The sequence below is a fragment of the Grammomys surdaster genome, unplaced genomic scaffold (genome assembly GCF_004785775.1).
Source record: "Grammomys surdaster isolate TR1022 unplaced genomic scaffold, NIH_TR_1.0 125834, whole genome shotgun sequence".
In the NCBI taxonomy this organism is placed as follows: Eukaryota; Metazoa; Chordata; class Mammalia; order Rodentia; family Muridae; genus Grammomys; species Grammomys surdaster.
Genome location: NW_021620662.1, coordinates 939,854 through 956,616, shown reverse-complemented (window position 1 = coordinate 956,616; position 16,763 = coordinate 939,854). Strand labels below are relative to the sequence as shown.

Genomic DNA, 16,763 nt, shown 5'->3' with positions numbered 1-16,763 from the left:
TTTCCTTATTTATGTCACATATACACTGACTATCACACAGCCTGATTATGTCAACAAGATTGTCTTCAGGGTGCTATAAGGACTTGTGGGTTGGTGAGTCTAGTCAGCAAGCAGACTTCTAGACACTTGCCCCTGACCACACATTTTCTCCTGTCCTTCCCCTGACTCTGGCCTCTTACTGCCCCAAGTGTAAGGTGTTTTCTGGATCCTTAGTGGGCTCTCAGAACAGCCTCTTAAACAACTTCTGCTGTTGTTGAAGGGAGTTAGCCTATTTAGAGAATGTGGACCTTCTGGTGTTTCCTCAGAAGGTTCCTAAGCACTAGCAATATACTGAACTCCTCAAGTTATTCCAATAAAAGTGTACTTGGTTATTCACATAAAGAGGAAGCCAGGGACCACAAGATTTTAGCCAGATGGGTGCCTTATTGCATTTCTGTTGTTAGTACAGAGTAGGGACCATCAAAAGCAAAAAGGATTATTCTTGATCCAAGATTGAGTGCTTCTCTCTGTTGATGAATAGGCTTGCTGGCAGAATCCTAATGCTACAATCAGACTTTATCACTTGGTGAGATACAAGGAACATGAGGGAGACCAAGCTGGCTTTTTTAGATACCCATTCTCAACGTAACCCAGTAAATCAGCCATGAGGGGAGAGTCCTAATGACCTAAAGGTCCCGCTTGGTCTCTCTTTTAATACCTCATAGAGATCGCATGAGTTTCAGTGGGAACAAACCCTATTCACACAGGAGCCACAGATTGTGCCAGCCTAACCACAGAGCTAACTGTAATGAATGAGCTGCTTTAGCCACTAAGATCAGTGTTCCTGAGCAGGGCCTGATTAGCAAAGCTAACTGCAGCCCCACCATGACTCTGGGCAGTACTTTCCAACCTTGTTCTTTTTTTTAGCTTCATATATTTTCTGTATGGCTTTTCCCAGAAGTTTGTTGTCCTGTTCTAGAGCACACTGGTTTGGTGAGATTTGACCTCTCTGGAAGCGCATGAGTGAAGCAGGTAGAAGGAAGAGGAGCTGAAACAGCAGTGGTAGCCCTGGGCTTGCCGTGCTTGCCCTCTGCAGACTGAGGAGAGTCTGGGCGCCATAGAATTGAGCAGGGAGCTGCCAGGTTGAGGAGGAAAGAAGCAAAACAGGATGCTAAGAACAGTAAGGACCCAAGAGACCCCAGGAAAGGCTATTGTGTTGGAGTCTGGGTACATCTGGAGGGAAAGCAAGGCTGACCAGCAGCTAGTGAGGGTGTGGTCTTTCAGAGAAGAGCATCACCAGTGGGTAGGATATAATCCCAATGACATGTCCTCACAGATGGCAAATAAGTAACAATTAAATGTACATTTATTTACTTGCAAAAGGTACTGAGCCAGTCAGGGCAAGTAGCTGCAGGATCAGTTGAGATGTTTCCCATTAGGGGCAATGTACAAGGTACAAAATGAAAGCCACAGGACAAGGGGGCCAAGCACTTCAGGAAGATGGGGGAAGGTGATGAGCACAGGGTATGCAGGAGTGATTAGATGCAGTGGGAAAGGAGGAGAGTCTCCAGAAAGCACTTGTCTCTCAGCTGATGTTCTTAGGAAATAGCTAAGAGTATGCCTAAGAAGAAAACCCTGGAGAAGAGTTGTTATGAGTAGGGTACCACATGGAGCCCAGAAGTAAGAGAACAAAGAATCAGTGAACAGGTCGTGCCACCTAGAGGCCCAGGCCTCTGCATCCTTTCCCAGGGGCCTTTTGAGCCCTGCTTTAGCAGAAGGGAAGGGGAATGTGATAGCTAAGACAGTGTAGGATTGAGACAGGCCACCATTTCATGGGGGAATAGTATCAGTATCTGCTGTTGGGATCCAAGCTGGAGCTGGAATTGTGGTCCTAAAAGAGCTGGAAGAGACTGAATGAAACTGGACGACTTAAAGATCCCATTCTACTCTTTCCTGGATACCCTGCCGTGAGAATGATAGGAGGAGTATGGGAAGCTTAACCTTGAGATGTCAGGTTTTTCTTTCATGGAGACACATTAGCCCAAGATTATCTGACAGCAGCAAATTAGAAGGCTGTGCAGCTGCCACCACTGAGCCCGAATTCTGATGGTTTATTTATTTAACTGATGAGGGGTGTCTCTCAGGATCATTGTGACAGGTACTGATCTTTGTCGTGGGCTCACAAGTTTAGCCCTGGCATAGCTGCAATTTGCAGTCAGCCTTCCATATCTGGGGTTCAACCAACTGCAGATTAAATATCTTTGATAAATTACATCAGTAATGAACATGTGCAGACTCTTTTTAAATCAGTATTTCCTAAACAACACAATGTAACAGGTGCTTACATGTCATCCATACCATATTAGGTAAGCCATCAAGAAATTATTTAAAGCCTAGAGAAGGGTGTGCATACGTTCTAGATGAAGATTATGTAGCTGTATACAAAGGATGTGCGTATCCACAGACTTTAGTGTCCATGGAATAATATGTTCTGGCTACCAGACTCTCAGGTACCAAAGAGGTGCCAGCCGTGTGTATAGTGTTCTGGTTGTCTTAAGTTTGTGAGAAGTCCTGAGACACAGGAATTATTGGTCTGTTGTGTATCATGCATTGTGAGAACAAAAATGTGATTGAGAAATCTCATCTGCCATTAGGTCAGTCAAGAAATCTGTTTGAAGAAATGTATAACCAAACTAATCAGTTAAAGTCATGTGATGATTTCTATATGGCAAAGTACATTCCTAGGTGATCATATATCCTTTCTCTGTCCCTCTCTACCTCTCATAGCATCATGGTATAGATTTTTGTGCATGCTCCAAATTCATATATTGTGATCTTTGGCAATAGGCTTGGGTGTTGGTGACTGAGTTGTGAAAGTGGAGCCTAAGAAATAAGATTAATACTTTTATACAAGAGTCCTGGGTGAGCTTACTTACCCTTTAACTCATTTGAGGACACATCAAGAAGATATCAGGAACAAGAAGGCAGGAACTCACTAAATGCCAGCTCGGTAGTACCTTACCTCCAGTTTCCAGCCTTGAGAACTGTGAGGAATGATGTTTCTATGTATAAACCACTCACCTATGGTATTCTGTTGCAGCAGTTCAAATGGACCATGGCACTCACTGACTTATGAATCTCGACCTTTTTGCACACTCTAGGAACCTAGTGCAGCCTCTGTACTTATAATGGGTTCTCTACATGGTCTACACTATAAGATAAATGGTGATTGTATTTTATGGATTGTAGAACATCTGAGCAACCTACATTGTGAAAACCAACTCATTCTTGTTGCCAATGATGATGGGAGGTTAGAAAAGACTATATTGTTTACTTTGCTGCCTTCTGCCTCCTGCCTTTTAGACTTTAATCAGGATAGTTCATAAACCTTTTGAGTACAAATTAAGTAACCCTAGATAATCTCTAAACCTCATTTCCACTTGGAATTACCTTTTATCCATATTTTGGAATAAGTAGTAGTTTAAGGGTGATAGACTTCCTTAGACTGAAGGAACCCTAATAAGGTACTTGTATTAGAGTGTGGTGAGCTTGAACAGTATTGGTTTGGAGCTCATCGAAACTGGCACTGGGGATAAGCTATAGTTCCCTGCTTATTATCTAAATGTTTCTGAAGAGCTGAATAGTGAATGACAGGAACCAAGACTTCTACAGAAGGTGTTTTCAAGTTGTATTAAGTGTTTCGGAGTCCTTTACACTGATCCAGTTCTGCACTATTTATAAAGGGTTTCTATGTTAACTAGTCCCCCAGTGGCTTCAGGTAGCTATTTCATTATCCTGGTTACTGTGTAGATTAGAAGTGGCCAGACCATGTATTTGTAAAGATGTGCTCTATGACTCCTCAGCAGTCTGACCACATGCCTCTCTTTTGTGGGTGTGAGTCAGACACCTGTAGTGGGGCATCCCCCCAACTTTCTGTGTCATGTTATCTGTGAGGCTCTAGGCCCACCCATGCTCAGAAAGCCATTGAGTCTGCAGATGCACAAGGACAATGCATATAGAAGGCCTGTGTGGACAGGCGAATGTCTGGTGACATGGTGTTCCCTTGTGGAAAGTCACGTACAATGAGAAGGAACTTTCTTGGATAAAAACATTCAGGAAAGTGGTTTTGTTGGCTTCTTTATTTGAAGTAATTTTTAGGCTGATCTTTTAGTCAAAAGTATTTAATTACTGGATTTTATTTTCCCCTTTTTCTTTGTGGTTCATGAATTTTGCAGTCACCTCCTTCTTTGAACTGATTGCACTGAGCAGTTGTTTATTGCTGTAACTGCTGCCAAACAGCTGTTATTGTTGAGTGGTAAAAAAAGAATTTTAAAATTTATACCAGTATAAAAACTCATTATCCTAAAATAAAAAATTAATAATAATAGAGTCCTGTTAGCCTTTAATTTTTTTTTGTCCTTGGGTGTGACTGACTAAGCAGGCAGGAGTGAGAGTTTAGATTCTGGCAGCCAGTGACACCTTGGTGGTATAAGAGGTTGACTTTCTTTTTCTTTTCTGGGGTTGCTAGTCCAGTCACACCCTCTGCACTTGCCGAACTCCTCGACCTGCTGGACGGGAAAGCAATTTCTTCAGCAGCAGCTAAGCAGGTATGTGTCCATCCCAGAGGTTCCTCTTGCTCCACAGTCCCAGTTCACGTTTTCTGTAAAACCCAAATGGTATCACTAAGTGCATTTCATGACTGAAGTGTTAAGTACCCATGAGTCTGAATGCTGGAGGATTTCATCTGGCAAAGGTAGAAAGCCAACAATTTCTGCGCAGGAATTCAGCATGGGGATTTTGATTCTGGTTTTAACTTATTGAGAGAACTATTGTGCGTTGCCTTGCGTCTCCCCTAAATGTTGCTGACCATGTAGCTTCCCTGTGTCATGGCCAAGCACCCACAGATTGGGCCCTAGTCTCAGACCTGTCCTTGAATAGCTGATCCTCTGTCAGGAGGCTGGGGTCAGCCCTGTGTGCTTCGGAGATGATTTATTTTACATGCTTATGTAGGTGTGGGGATATAGGAAAAGGAGTATCGTATAAAGTGGCTACCTGCCTAACTACCCCCACTAACAAGGCTAGGTGAGAGAGTCCTAGAATTCAGAAACTATAGATGAGTACCCAGGAAGATAAAGAACACCTAGCGGCCTCCTCATCTTAACTTCAGAGACTGCACAGCTGTCAGCACTTCAGCCAAAAACCTAATGTTATTTTAATGGTGCCTTTTGCATTTAATATTTATACTCTCCGACAGCAGTGGCAGGTTACAAAGAGAGGGTTTGGGGAAGCGGCTGCTTTTGGTTAATTATGAGATACGACTGAGCAGACTCCAAGCTCTCTACTGTGAAGCTGGAGACAGGGACTGGAGAAGTTCTGTGAGCTGCCTCACAAGATGCTGTCAACTACAGGGACCCAGCACTTAGGAAGGGCTTTGGCTTGTGTAGATGTCAGAGGATTACAAATGTTATGACAGTGCTCAGCAGTTGCGGAAAGAGTAGATGGCTCGAGGGCAGAAAAACTATATATACATGTAAAGGCAGATGAATCGTGGCATTTGAAATGAAGGAAGCAACAGCCTTCCCCTTGTCCTTCCTACCCACCCTGCCCCACAGAAAAATAACCTAACTGCACCAAACAAGATGGTTCCAGTGGAGGGAAACAGAACGGCTGGAAGATGCTGACAGCCAGCCTTACCTGCACAGAGACATTTGATTTTATCAACTTCCATCCAGCATGTCTAAAGGAGCAGGGTGAATCCTGGCTTCTGTGTGGCCATGAAATGAAAATGAAAACCTGATCTGCAAAGTGTTTAGTGTGTGCTTCTGGAGGAATCTCCCTTAAGGATCAGGGCCTTGGGGAGTTTGTCTTGTGTTTTGTATGCTTAGCTCTCTGTTTGTAAGAAAATTATTGCTTTTTCTGAGCAGAAATAATGTATATTGTGTTTATTGATTATAAAGGATTTGATAGCCAATCATGGTGATACAAGCCTGTAATGCCAGTACTCAGACTAAGGCAGAGAGATCCAGAGGTCCAAGTTATCCTGAACTACATAGTTCATAGCCAGGCTGAGCTAAGAAGATCCTGCTTTCAGTCGACGGACAAAAACCTTCAGTAATACATTAAATATGGATCCTCAAATACTACCTTGGAAAATCATTGTCATTGCTATTGGATGGACATTATTCTGGGACTCCACTCATATATATGTTCAAGGGATGAGAAAAGGAGGGAGGTGGGGCCAGAGGCAGCCAAACATAAACTCCGAGAGATGGAGACTTCACAAGAGAGGAGCCAATGCTGTGGCTTGTCATTACATGTTGATTTTTTTTTTTTTTACTTACTACCAAGTATTTTTCAATATGCTAATAGACTGTTTTTTCAAAATGGTCTAACCATTTGTATGCCTATGGTGTCAGTAAAGTTCCCTTTCCCATGGTTGTTTTCTCTGTGTTTGTTTTCTGAGATAGTCTTTCTGTGTAGCTCAGGATGTCAACAGACTTGTTATCCTGTGGTCTCAGCCTTAGGGTGCTGGGATTTACAGCTGTATGCCACCCACGTGGCTTTTTGATTTTCATATTTTTTTTCTGTCATTGGATGTACAGCATTGGATACATACTGATGTTTTCTGTCATTGGATGCCACAGCATTGGATACATACTGATGTATTTTTTCTGTCATTGGATGCCACAGCATTGGATACATACTGATGTTGTTTCATTGGATGCCACAGCATTGGATACATACTGATGTTTTTTCATTGGATGCCACAGCATTGGATACATACTGATGTTTTCTGTTATTGGATGCCACAGCATTGGATACATACTGATGTTTTTGATGATGTTGACTGATCCCTTTATAGTTATGTAATGACCTTTCCTGGCCAGTCTTAGGATTTTTCTTTAATTTGTTGTTTTTCTATTATGGAAAAAGTGTTTATTTTGAAATTATTTTAATTTAGAAATAAAAAACCTCATAAGAAGATGGAAAGAAACAAAAACACAAAGCATCCAGGCAACATTTTACTTCATGGGCTTATCACCCCGATTGGTTCACTCGTCCCATGATGAGAAAGAACTCAGCCACCCACAATAATGTTGTTAATAGGGATATGGATCAGTTTCACAAAGAAGCCAGTGAATCCCATGATAGCAGATCCTATCACTGTGGCCATGGCGAGCTTCTGGAATTCTTTTCTGTCAGGTTTGGTGCATCTTTTAACCAACCGAATTGAGTCCTTTACAAACTGCCGACTTGACTCAACAAACTACATTACCTGATCCATGTTTGTTTACGGGATGGCGGTTTGAGAGGGTAGAGACACATAGCTTAGAAGAAAAATTGAGCCCCATTTGTTTTCTTGAAATACCATTTTCCATCCTTTTGTTTTCAGTGTCTACATGATCTTCATTTGTGAAGTGAGTTTCATGTTACTGGCACTTTGTTGAGTCTTAGTTTTTTTTAATTTATTCAGCCAATCTGTATTGTTTGTTTTTCAAGACAGGGTTTCTCTGTGTACCCTTGGCTGTCTTGTAACTCATGCTGTAAATCTGGCTGACCCTGAACTCAGAGAGATCCACCTGCCTCTGCTTCCTGAGTGCTGGAATTAATGATACATGCCACCACTGGCTGAGTCTGTAAACTTTGGAGACTTTTGTTCCCTTGTATTCAGTGTTACTGAATGTATGCCTATTGAAGAGTAGAGATTGTGCCTTCCATTCTGTTGATTCTCTTGCAAATGAATATTTTTTATTTTTCCTCTTCTTCATCTCTATGTTTGTTAGTTGCATTGATAATGTTTGCTTCTTATCTACTTCCCATCTTTTCTAGCTCTTCTGCTGCTAATAACATGTGGTGGTGCCTGTCTTTCACTTCTAGACACACAATTTCCTCAATGATCTCTCATAGGATTGGTTGGTTTTCACTTGTCCTGAAGGGGCTTTATTTGTCCTTCACTCTGAAGGACAGCTGTGCTAAGAATAATAATCTTATTTGGATTTTTCTTTTTTAAGGACTTGGTATTTTCCATTCTGCTTCCTCCTGGCCTATAAGGTTTCCAGTGAGAAATCTGCTGTAATTCTAACAGAGCTGCTTTTATCTCAGCACTTTCTTGGTCCTGAACACTCGACAGCTTGATTATAATACTATGGTGGAGATACTTTCTGATCATGTCTGTTTAGGAGTATGGCCTCCTATACATGGCTTCCAGTGCCCTCCTGCCGTTGCTTATCTCAGTGTGCTCTCAGCCTTTGCTTCCCTCCTCAGATCTGCCAGTCATACAGACTGTTTATGTTGTCAGGGTTTACTTGATATTGGATAACCAGTCAGGGCTCATTCCTGCAGCAGCTAATCCCCCTCTCAGCAGTCTTTAATTGCCTGTAGCTTCTGTCTAGGGTTGGCACCTGTGCGATTGCCCCTTCCATAATAGCACGCCTTGGTGTTGTAACTGTTGAGGTCTTGTTCATGCAGCCATACTGTTGGAGTTTTATAAGTGAAGTTCCCTCATCATTTCTAGGAGATCCAGTTTCTCAACCCTTTTTGATCTTGCAGTGTTCCCTGAGCCCTGGGTGTGGGGTAGTGTTATAGATGTGTCAGTAGGGGCTGAGCATCCCCTTATCAGTTGTGCTTTAATCTTGATCAGCTGCGGTTTCCGTAATGTTTCTGTCTGCTCCAAAGAGAAGCTTCCTTGATGAGGATTGAGAGCTGCCCTTATCTGTAGGAACATGTATTTAGAATGCAGCTAGGAATTATACTGGTTTAGTTAAGTGCCAACAGTGGGTTCTTCTGTGTGATTTCTCACTGTGTACACTATGCTATCCTCAAACTTACAGAGATCCTCCTGCCTCTGCCTCCTGAGTGCTAGCTTTATAGGCATCACCACCAAACATGATTTTTATTACAGTCATGCTCCTGAATATGAGGTAGTATCTCACTGGATAGGGGTGGGTTTCTCTAATTACTAATTCGGTTAAATGTCTTTTTGTATCTTATTTTTATAATTTTTAAATAAAAAGAAAGATGTGTTATAATTAGTTTTAATGCATTAACAGAGGAGTCTAACAACACCTTAGGTTTTAGAAAGTGTGTGGCAGAAAAGAAACTCCTGTTGATGATTAGCATTGCCTCTGACAGTGCTGGACGAGACGGCACGGATGTTAGACGGCCAGGAGGTGAGGGAGGAAGCTGACTGCATGACTGACTGCGGACACAGATGTGCACAGAGCTTCGTCCTGTCCGCAGAGTGTACTGAGTCCCAGACACCCCTCCTCTGTGTTATACTCCGTTATTAATCCCTCTCTCCACCTGCCTCTTGCTGACAATGTTGCCAATTAGTTTTGTCCTTTTCCTGTGTCACTGCCTCCTCCTCCTCCTGGGTGTCCCAACGGGGCCTTTGAGGCGTATGGCCTTAGCCCCTCAGCACCCTGGGGCCAGGACGGTAAGAGGTGTCTGCCATGAAGCAGTCCTATTTTTCAGAAATAGAAACCTGAAGATTGTGTGCCATGATGCACAACCTCCTGGCCACTGTAGACAAAAGCACCCTGCGGTCCTCTTTCAGGAGCCAGGTCTGTGTATTGAAGTGGCAGGTGGCATTCCTGTCACCTCTCCTCATAAGGACAGGGCCAACTGGGACACATCAGACTCCAGAGCCATCAGCTTCACAGCTAACCTGCATTTAGTCTTAGGTGGCCCAGGCTACGTCCCAACTGCTAGCCAAGCTACAGCTCGGGGAAATGATGCCGGATGTGTTGTAGCTTCTTTATTAGTGTCTAGATGGAAGTAGATGGTCCTATGTCTCCTGAACATTTTCCACTTAGGTCTTCCAGTGGGACCAGGAAGTGGGGGTCTGTAAAAATGAAAGCCACATTTAATACAGCCCTAGTGCCATTTAAACCAGCTTCCTCTGTGTGCTCTGGAGTGAATCCTAGAGAAAACACCAGAGGCTTTTGAAATGTAGGAATGTTACAATGTACCATGCACTGATACGGTGTCACATGACTGAAGTCTCTCTAGGTGCTCTTCCACTCTCTGCACACCTCATCCTGCCCTGCCCCATTAGGGGCTATGCTGGGTTTGTCCCTTCCACAGGAACAGCCTCTTAGAATAGTTGCCTTTGAGCAAGAGAGGTGTCCCTTCTCTGTAGGGACATGGCTCCTTCCCTGACATTTCCCTTGAACAGGCTATTCTGTTCTTCCCTATCCTGATTCCAAAGCCTAGGGTGAGCAATGACAGAAGGGGCCTGGGAGTTTCCTTGCAGAGTTGGACAGCAGTTAAGGAGAGTATAGATTTAGTTCCCAGGGACACAGGTTTTCACTGCCCCGTCTGTGGCTCCTGGCTTGTGTCTGGGTCTCTATGTTCCACTGAATGATGTGACTGTATGGCCAGCCCTTCTCCAGAGCCGCAGCCTCAACATTGAGAAGTGCCTGTGCTAGAGAGCCCTACTTTCCATCCAGGTGATGTGGCCCCAGCACCCACCAGTATTTGACCCTTGGGCCCCAGGCAAGGAAAGACTCCTTTGTCAGCCTGTTCAGGGTTCCCTGGGCCTGAGAAGTGGTTCCCTGGCCCACGAGTACCCAGTGACCCCAGGATGGGTTGTGAGGAGCCAGGAGGAGTGCCTCTCTATGTTTGCTGAATAGCTCTGCCTCCTTACCTGGAAGGAGCTGCCCTGCAAGTTCTCTGTGTCAGGGTCCAGCAGGTAATTACCTGCAGGCTGTTCTGAGTTGAGCTGGAGGATTGTCTTTTCTGATTTTGGATGTCTGAACTAGAAACTTTTAAGGGGTTTGTGCAGATGACCTTGAAGGATGGGGGTTAACCTCACTAGGTAATTATGAATAGAGCTGATAAACATTTTTTATTAATATAAGCAAATACTTCTGTAGTAGAAAGGGCTGGACACACTGTTGTTCTCTATCTTAGTTTTTGAGGCAAGGACCCCACAGAATCTGCAGCTTTCTAGTCTGACTAGACTACCTGGCCAGCAACCTGAAGGGATCCTCCTGGCCCCAACTGCCCAGCGATGGCACCAACTCAGGTCCCTATAATTGCAGAACAAGCTCTGTACCCCTGTAATCTTAGCTAAGCAAAACAAGCCAGAGATAGAGCAGAAGCTCCTCAGACTTGCCTGTGGGCAGCTTACGCCCAGATGACCCGCACTGAAGCCTCTCTAGGCTCTAACTCACTTGGTGGGGATGCTCACGAACAGAGTCCTCACCATTTCCCACTCCCTCTCACACCTCTCTCCTGGTCAGGCTTATTTTCCCATGAATAGGTTTGAAGATCTGTGTTCCATATTTTTCCTGAACACCTTATAAATGTTGTTTGAAAGCCTGTGGTTCACATTTCTTGTGTTTTTCCTGGGCCACCAGGACCAGGTAGAGGTGGCTACAGAGGTGCCCATGAAGCGCCCACAGAGGGATTCTCCTCAGATGCACCCTGGGCCAGGTGTATAGGAGTCTGGCTAGCTGAATGGAGGCACGGTCATGATACATATTCCAGGCTTGTTTTCTGTTCTCATGGGCCCAGGGGACTTAATCCTGCTGTCACCCAGAGCATCTCCTCCTCTTCAGTGTGGCGTGTGTGCTGGTTACTGAAGAACAGTCTTTCCTGGAGGGAGGGGCTGCACAGTGATACCAGAGACAAGAGTGCCCCTGTGTAATATGGCTGCAGGCTAAGGGAGGAAAACAACCACAGCAGCACATGCCTTCCACAACTGGCCTGATCCCTGAATCTGACTCCTTTGGAGATCTGTTGTTATTATCTAAGTAGAAAAATAAGTATACCATTGACAGATTATTATTTTAGTCATATTTGGCTCAATTCTCCCAATAGGACCCAAGGAAGGAAGGCCAGAGCCTGTGAACTGTGACTTGGTTTTGGTTTTCCTCTATTTTATATATTCATTATGGGGTTACTTTCCTGTCCCCCTCAGCCCTGCTTCCTCGCACGCAGACTTCTCTGGACTATACATGCAGTGGCTTCCTCCTGCTGCTTGTGTGGCCCATCCTTTATAAAATGTCACCTCCATTAATTAGTTCAGTGGACTCAAGCTAGATCCATCACCAGCCCTCTGTGAGGAGGACAGGTTGCTTGACTTGAGTCAGCAAGTGGGGGACACACCTGGCTGACTTAAGTCCTCATCCTCTACATGAGGGGAGCCAGCTAACCCCAGGAGGAGATTTGATTTGCTGGAGGAAGGTGTTTCTAGCCCTCTGGGACTGTTACAGGAGAGATGGTGGCTTCTCCCTGGGCCAGGCCATGCATCTGAGTGCTAATTGGATCTGCAGCTCCCTTCCCTGTCCTCCACATCACCACAGAGGTACAAGGAGGTGGCAGAAACATCAGGTCTTCACACTCCTCTCTCCCTCTCTTCTGCAGGTGTTCGAGGAGCTGTGGAAAGGGGAGGGGAAGACAGCAGCACAGATCGTGTCAGAACAGCATTTGGAGCTGATGCAGGATGGAGAGGCCCTGGAAGAGCTCTGCCAGGCCACCATAGATGGACACCCCCAAGTGGTGACTATCTCCAATAGGAGCAAGTTCTTTGTGCGAAACAGGAGTGAGGGCCAGCTTGACACCTGTTCACAGTTTGTGCTGTAGCCACAGATGCTTCCTCAGGAGGACTGGCCCAGCCCTCTCAACTCCTACTCATGTGTCAGTAGTTAAATGTCCAGGATATTAACCACTAACATGAGAAGTGAAGCTGCGTGGTCCTGGGAGGAAAGGTCTTTGCTAGTGCTTGCTCTCTGTGGAGTCAGTTTACAGGGGTGTGGTCAAGTAGCCAAGCTCAAGTTTTAACTTGAGGGTCTGTCGCTCGATCTCTCCCAGAGTTGCCATTTCCATTCTTTGTGGCCACCTCTCCTTCAGCTGTGAGGGAGGAAAGGACTAGAAATGCTTCAGTTTTATGGCTTTTGAGAGGAGAGAAAATGCAGAGAGGAAAATGATCTGTAAATTACAGAGAAAATCCTTTGACAGAAATGTGGCTGAAAACCAAGTCATTTTGTGTTCTTAGCATAGCACAAGATAGAAAAACCATGCCAAGTTGCAGGGCTCCCTTCCTCCCAACCCACCCCAGATCTAATCATATTGTCTAAAGAGGTAGTTTTCAGTGGGGAAAAAATTGCTAGTATCTCTTTGAGAACAGTGCACACCCACCCGTCAGTGTGCGGGGACACTGAGGCTCTGTGAAGAGCCCTTGATAAGGAAAATGAGCCCACAGCATCCCAGCAGTCCCCATCTTCTTGTCCCATCTGCCCTGACTGATAAGAACACACTTGGTTTCAGAGTCGTTCTGCCCTGTGGTACTCAAGCACACTCACTGCCAATCATCGCACTTGCAGAGGAGGCCAGCATCAGTTATTTGATGGTGCTCCTTCCTGCCTCTCCCGCCCCTCCTGCTCAGCCCTCACTGAGTGAGTGGCCGTCCTAAAAGGTTTGTTTCCTAAGGAGCAGTTCCAGTTGGCAGGGAGCAAGGGTGTCTGCCAGACAGCACTGGAGAATTCGAGAGGCACCCCGGCCTGATTCGATGGGCTGTTTAGAATCACAGCGATGATCCCCTGCGACTGCTGCTTTGTGGACCCAGAGGAGAGTGTTCTGGTTTCAGCATACCCATGTTGCCGGCTGTCAGTGTCACTTGTGACCCATCACTGTCCCCTTGCTCATTTTAATCAGAAGGCAGAGAAGCCAAATCCCCTTTGACAGGAACCTAGAAACCTCTCAGAAGTTAATCCCCTCCTCTCTCCCTCGTTTTACAGCTTTCATGAAGGGAAGAAAGAATCTGAATTTAATTTGCAGTCAGTGGAAACCTTTAGGATTCTTGGTGGGAGTCTCTTCATGTTCACCTCCTAACTTCTGTCTTTACAGGTGATGGATGTGAGGAAGAGAAACCCCAAGGCTATAAATAAGCTGATTGGTCTGGTCCGGCAAGCAAGCCAAAGCAGAGCAGACCCAACTCTGGTAAAGGAAATACTGGAGAGGAAGCTGTCACTGTGAGACATGTGGGGTCCCTCTGCCGGAGAGGACAGTGTGGCTCTGGGAAGAGGGGCCCGAGAGGGCTGCCATTCATGTGCTGTACACGTTGTAGCTCTTAGTCTCTTGCCAAGCTACACTTCCTAGGAGGCAATACTTTACATGTGTGTATCCTCTGAGACCCCGTGACCTGAGAGGCAGCCATCATGGAAGACCAGCAGCCAGAGTGTCAGCCTCGATGTCTGAAAATGGCTCCATGATGGTGGCAGCAGTGACTAAAGAAATCATAATTCTACACAGAATAAAGTTCATGTCTCCACCTCAGATGCTATGGATGCTCCCTCAACCCAAGCAGTGCTCCCCATCCCATAGGCCGACGATCAAGAGCATGGCAGCTTGTCCAGTGTATTCAGACCTAAGCATGGCTGGTAACTACCAAAACAAAAGAGCTGAACGTGTTGTTCAGGCAAGGGCCGGCAGGACGGGGCTGGCACATGCCTGCTGAGTGTGGGTACTACTGCCTGCTCAGCTCCCAGTGAATTAAGGTGACACACAAGTTCTCAGATAAATTTAATGAGTAAAATATATACTGAAATAGCACATAAAAATTAACTTCCACTTAAGAGATTGTATAGTTTACACCCCTCCCACACACAATGCTTAGGCAAAAAAAAAAAAAAGAAAAAAAAAGGAGAAAAGCTGAAGCATTAAGTTGTTTGACCTGGGAAGAATAAGATTATAATCTAATAAAGCAGAATGTTGACCTTTGACCTTTAACTGTCTTGTTGTGAAGAATGGTGATGAAGGCCAGCTGCCTCCGTCCTCAGTCCTGGGATAGCATGTTCCCCCTTGTTTCTTACATGTCTGGTACCTCACACAAACCATACTCTAATGACTAGTTTTGAAATGGTTATTTTAGAAGTTTGTCAAACTGACAATGAGGGGGAACTCTTGGAGGCCCTCATCTTAGAGCAGATTCTCGGGCCTGATAAGAACTCTGCTGGGCACCTTCATTCCAGGGCAACTGAAGAATGCAAGGAAAGTGGACACACCCATCACCAGAAGATGGCTCCCAGCGTTGCTAAGCAGTAGTGAAGGAAAGCAACCTCGCCCAGCCAAAAGCTGAGATAGAGTGGACATCAGTTCTGCAGTCTGTTTCAGACAAGCAGGAGGAAGCCACAGACCACATGTGTTACCCTGATGAGGCTAGCTGTTCAAGTGTTTCTCACTGGCCTCCCTACGTGAGAGAAAGAGGAGACCTGCTGTTCTCTAAGCCTGAACTCCAGTGGCCAAAGTGCTCAGATTCTAATCTGACAAGGCCTGTATCCCAAAGAACAGAAAAGTTCAGTTTTATAACCTCCATTTTTACCAAAAATGGTTCGTCTGACTTGGTTATCAAGCATTGCAAAAAGTGCTGACGAAGCTAATGTCCTGGGCTCACCCCAATGGATAGTGCAGCTCAGAGGAAACCATTTCCAAAACCTGTTTTACCAATTGGAAAATACATATGGACTGAATATTCCCAGAGGAGATGCCATCAGCATGCAGTCTTTACAAGGCTCCTCCCAGTTAGCTTTGACAACCACCTCGTTCTCTTGGTCATCTTGAGACCCTAAGGCAGGCTTTGAGAGCTCATAGCCACAGCTACTAGGGAAATAGGCAAACCCAACTCTGAATGAGCATGACTAGATGCATTTGAAAGATGTGTTTATATAGCACTTTAAAAGATGCACACAGAGTATGGCTCTGCTGGTACATAGGCCCAGTAAAAGAGGACTTTCCATTCTTGCATGAACATGAACATGCTCTGGGTTGTTTGTACCAGTTAGGGAAAGTCTCATTAGGATGTATGAGTCGGCACCGTAGCTGAAGCCACTGCCATCTGTCAGTGGAATCCACACACCTATAGCCAGATAGGGGACTTGGAAGCCATGGTTGGAAGCAAAAAGTGCTACAAACTGTTGATTTCTCAGTCCCCCAGAGCCAGCTTGTCCTGCTCAGGACCAAACCATATACGTGGATGCTTCGTGGCTGGTTGAGGGTCCAGGTGGAAGCTAACATAGAATATAAATTAATCTAACCTAAGGAACAAAGGAAGACTGCTAATTACCAAGATTTTAAATTCTGGGTCATCTCTATCCAAAAAGCCAGCTTTTTGTACCTGCGAGGTTCGTGAGTGGTTCATGCATGAGTGGAACTTTTGTTCATTTCTCTCAAGGCACAGATAGAAAAACTATCAGTGTTCCCCCAAGCTGAGTTCCACACCACCACCACCCTTAACCTAATTATTGGTAATCTGAAAATATGTCATGACAGGTTTGCACTTCTTCAAGTTAGCCATTTTGGTATTATGGCCTATGGCATGGCCTACAATTTATATTGTATCTTTCAATTAGATTGAATTTAGTTATCATTTCAAGGATCTAAAGAGGAAGGAAGGAGAAGCACTCCACCTAGAAGGCCATGTAATTTGCCCATTGCCAGAAGGAATGTGGCTGAGGCCACAGGGCTGCCTTGGCAGGTTCCAGACAGATACACCTGGGAACTGCTTTGCCCCAGAGCTGGCCTGTGGGCAGGGAGGTAGAAAGCTTGTGTTCTATGGCCTCTTCACTGGCTCCCCAGGTCATGGCTAGGCAGAAGTCTTGTAAGCAAGATAATCAGCACCAGATCCCTTCTGTAAAATGTCTGTAGGGACAAAAGCAGTCTGGCTTTTGGTGGTCCTTGTCCCAGTAAAATGTCACTAAAGAGGACAGACTTGTGCAGCCTCAGCTCAGTGAAATTTATAATCTGGCCTGAGTACTTCCGTCATCTGTTCAGGTCCTGAA

General features: G+C 45.1%; 1 protein-coding gene and 1 pseudogene across 1 annotated transcript in view; one reads left to right on the top strand and one right to left on the bottom strand.

Annotated features, from left to right (window-relative positions):
• Nucleotides 1-14,715, top strand: part of Gatb (glutamyl-tRNA amidotransferase subunit B) — a 71,357-nt gene extending 56,642 nt beyond the window's left edge. Inside the window, exons 11-13 of the mRNA XM_028789470.1 lie at nucleotides 4,508-4,586; nucleotides 12,352-12,486; nucleotides 13,834-14,715. Coding sequence (XP_028645303.1) covers nucleotides 4,508-4,586; nucleotides 12,352-12,486; nucleotides 13,834-13,962 — 343 coding nt within the window. The 3' untranslated portion in view covers nucleotides 13,963-14,715. The remainder of the gene's footprint in view (nucleotides 1-4,507; nucleotides 4,587-12,351; nucleotides 12,487-13,833) is intronic.
• On the bottom strand, nucleotides 7,058-7,264 carry LOC114640539 (annotated as a pseudogene).
• Nucleotides 14,716-16,763: the final 2,048 nt, after the last annotated feature.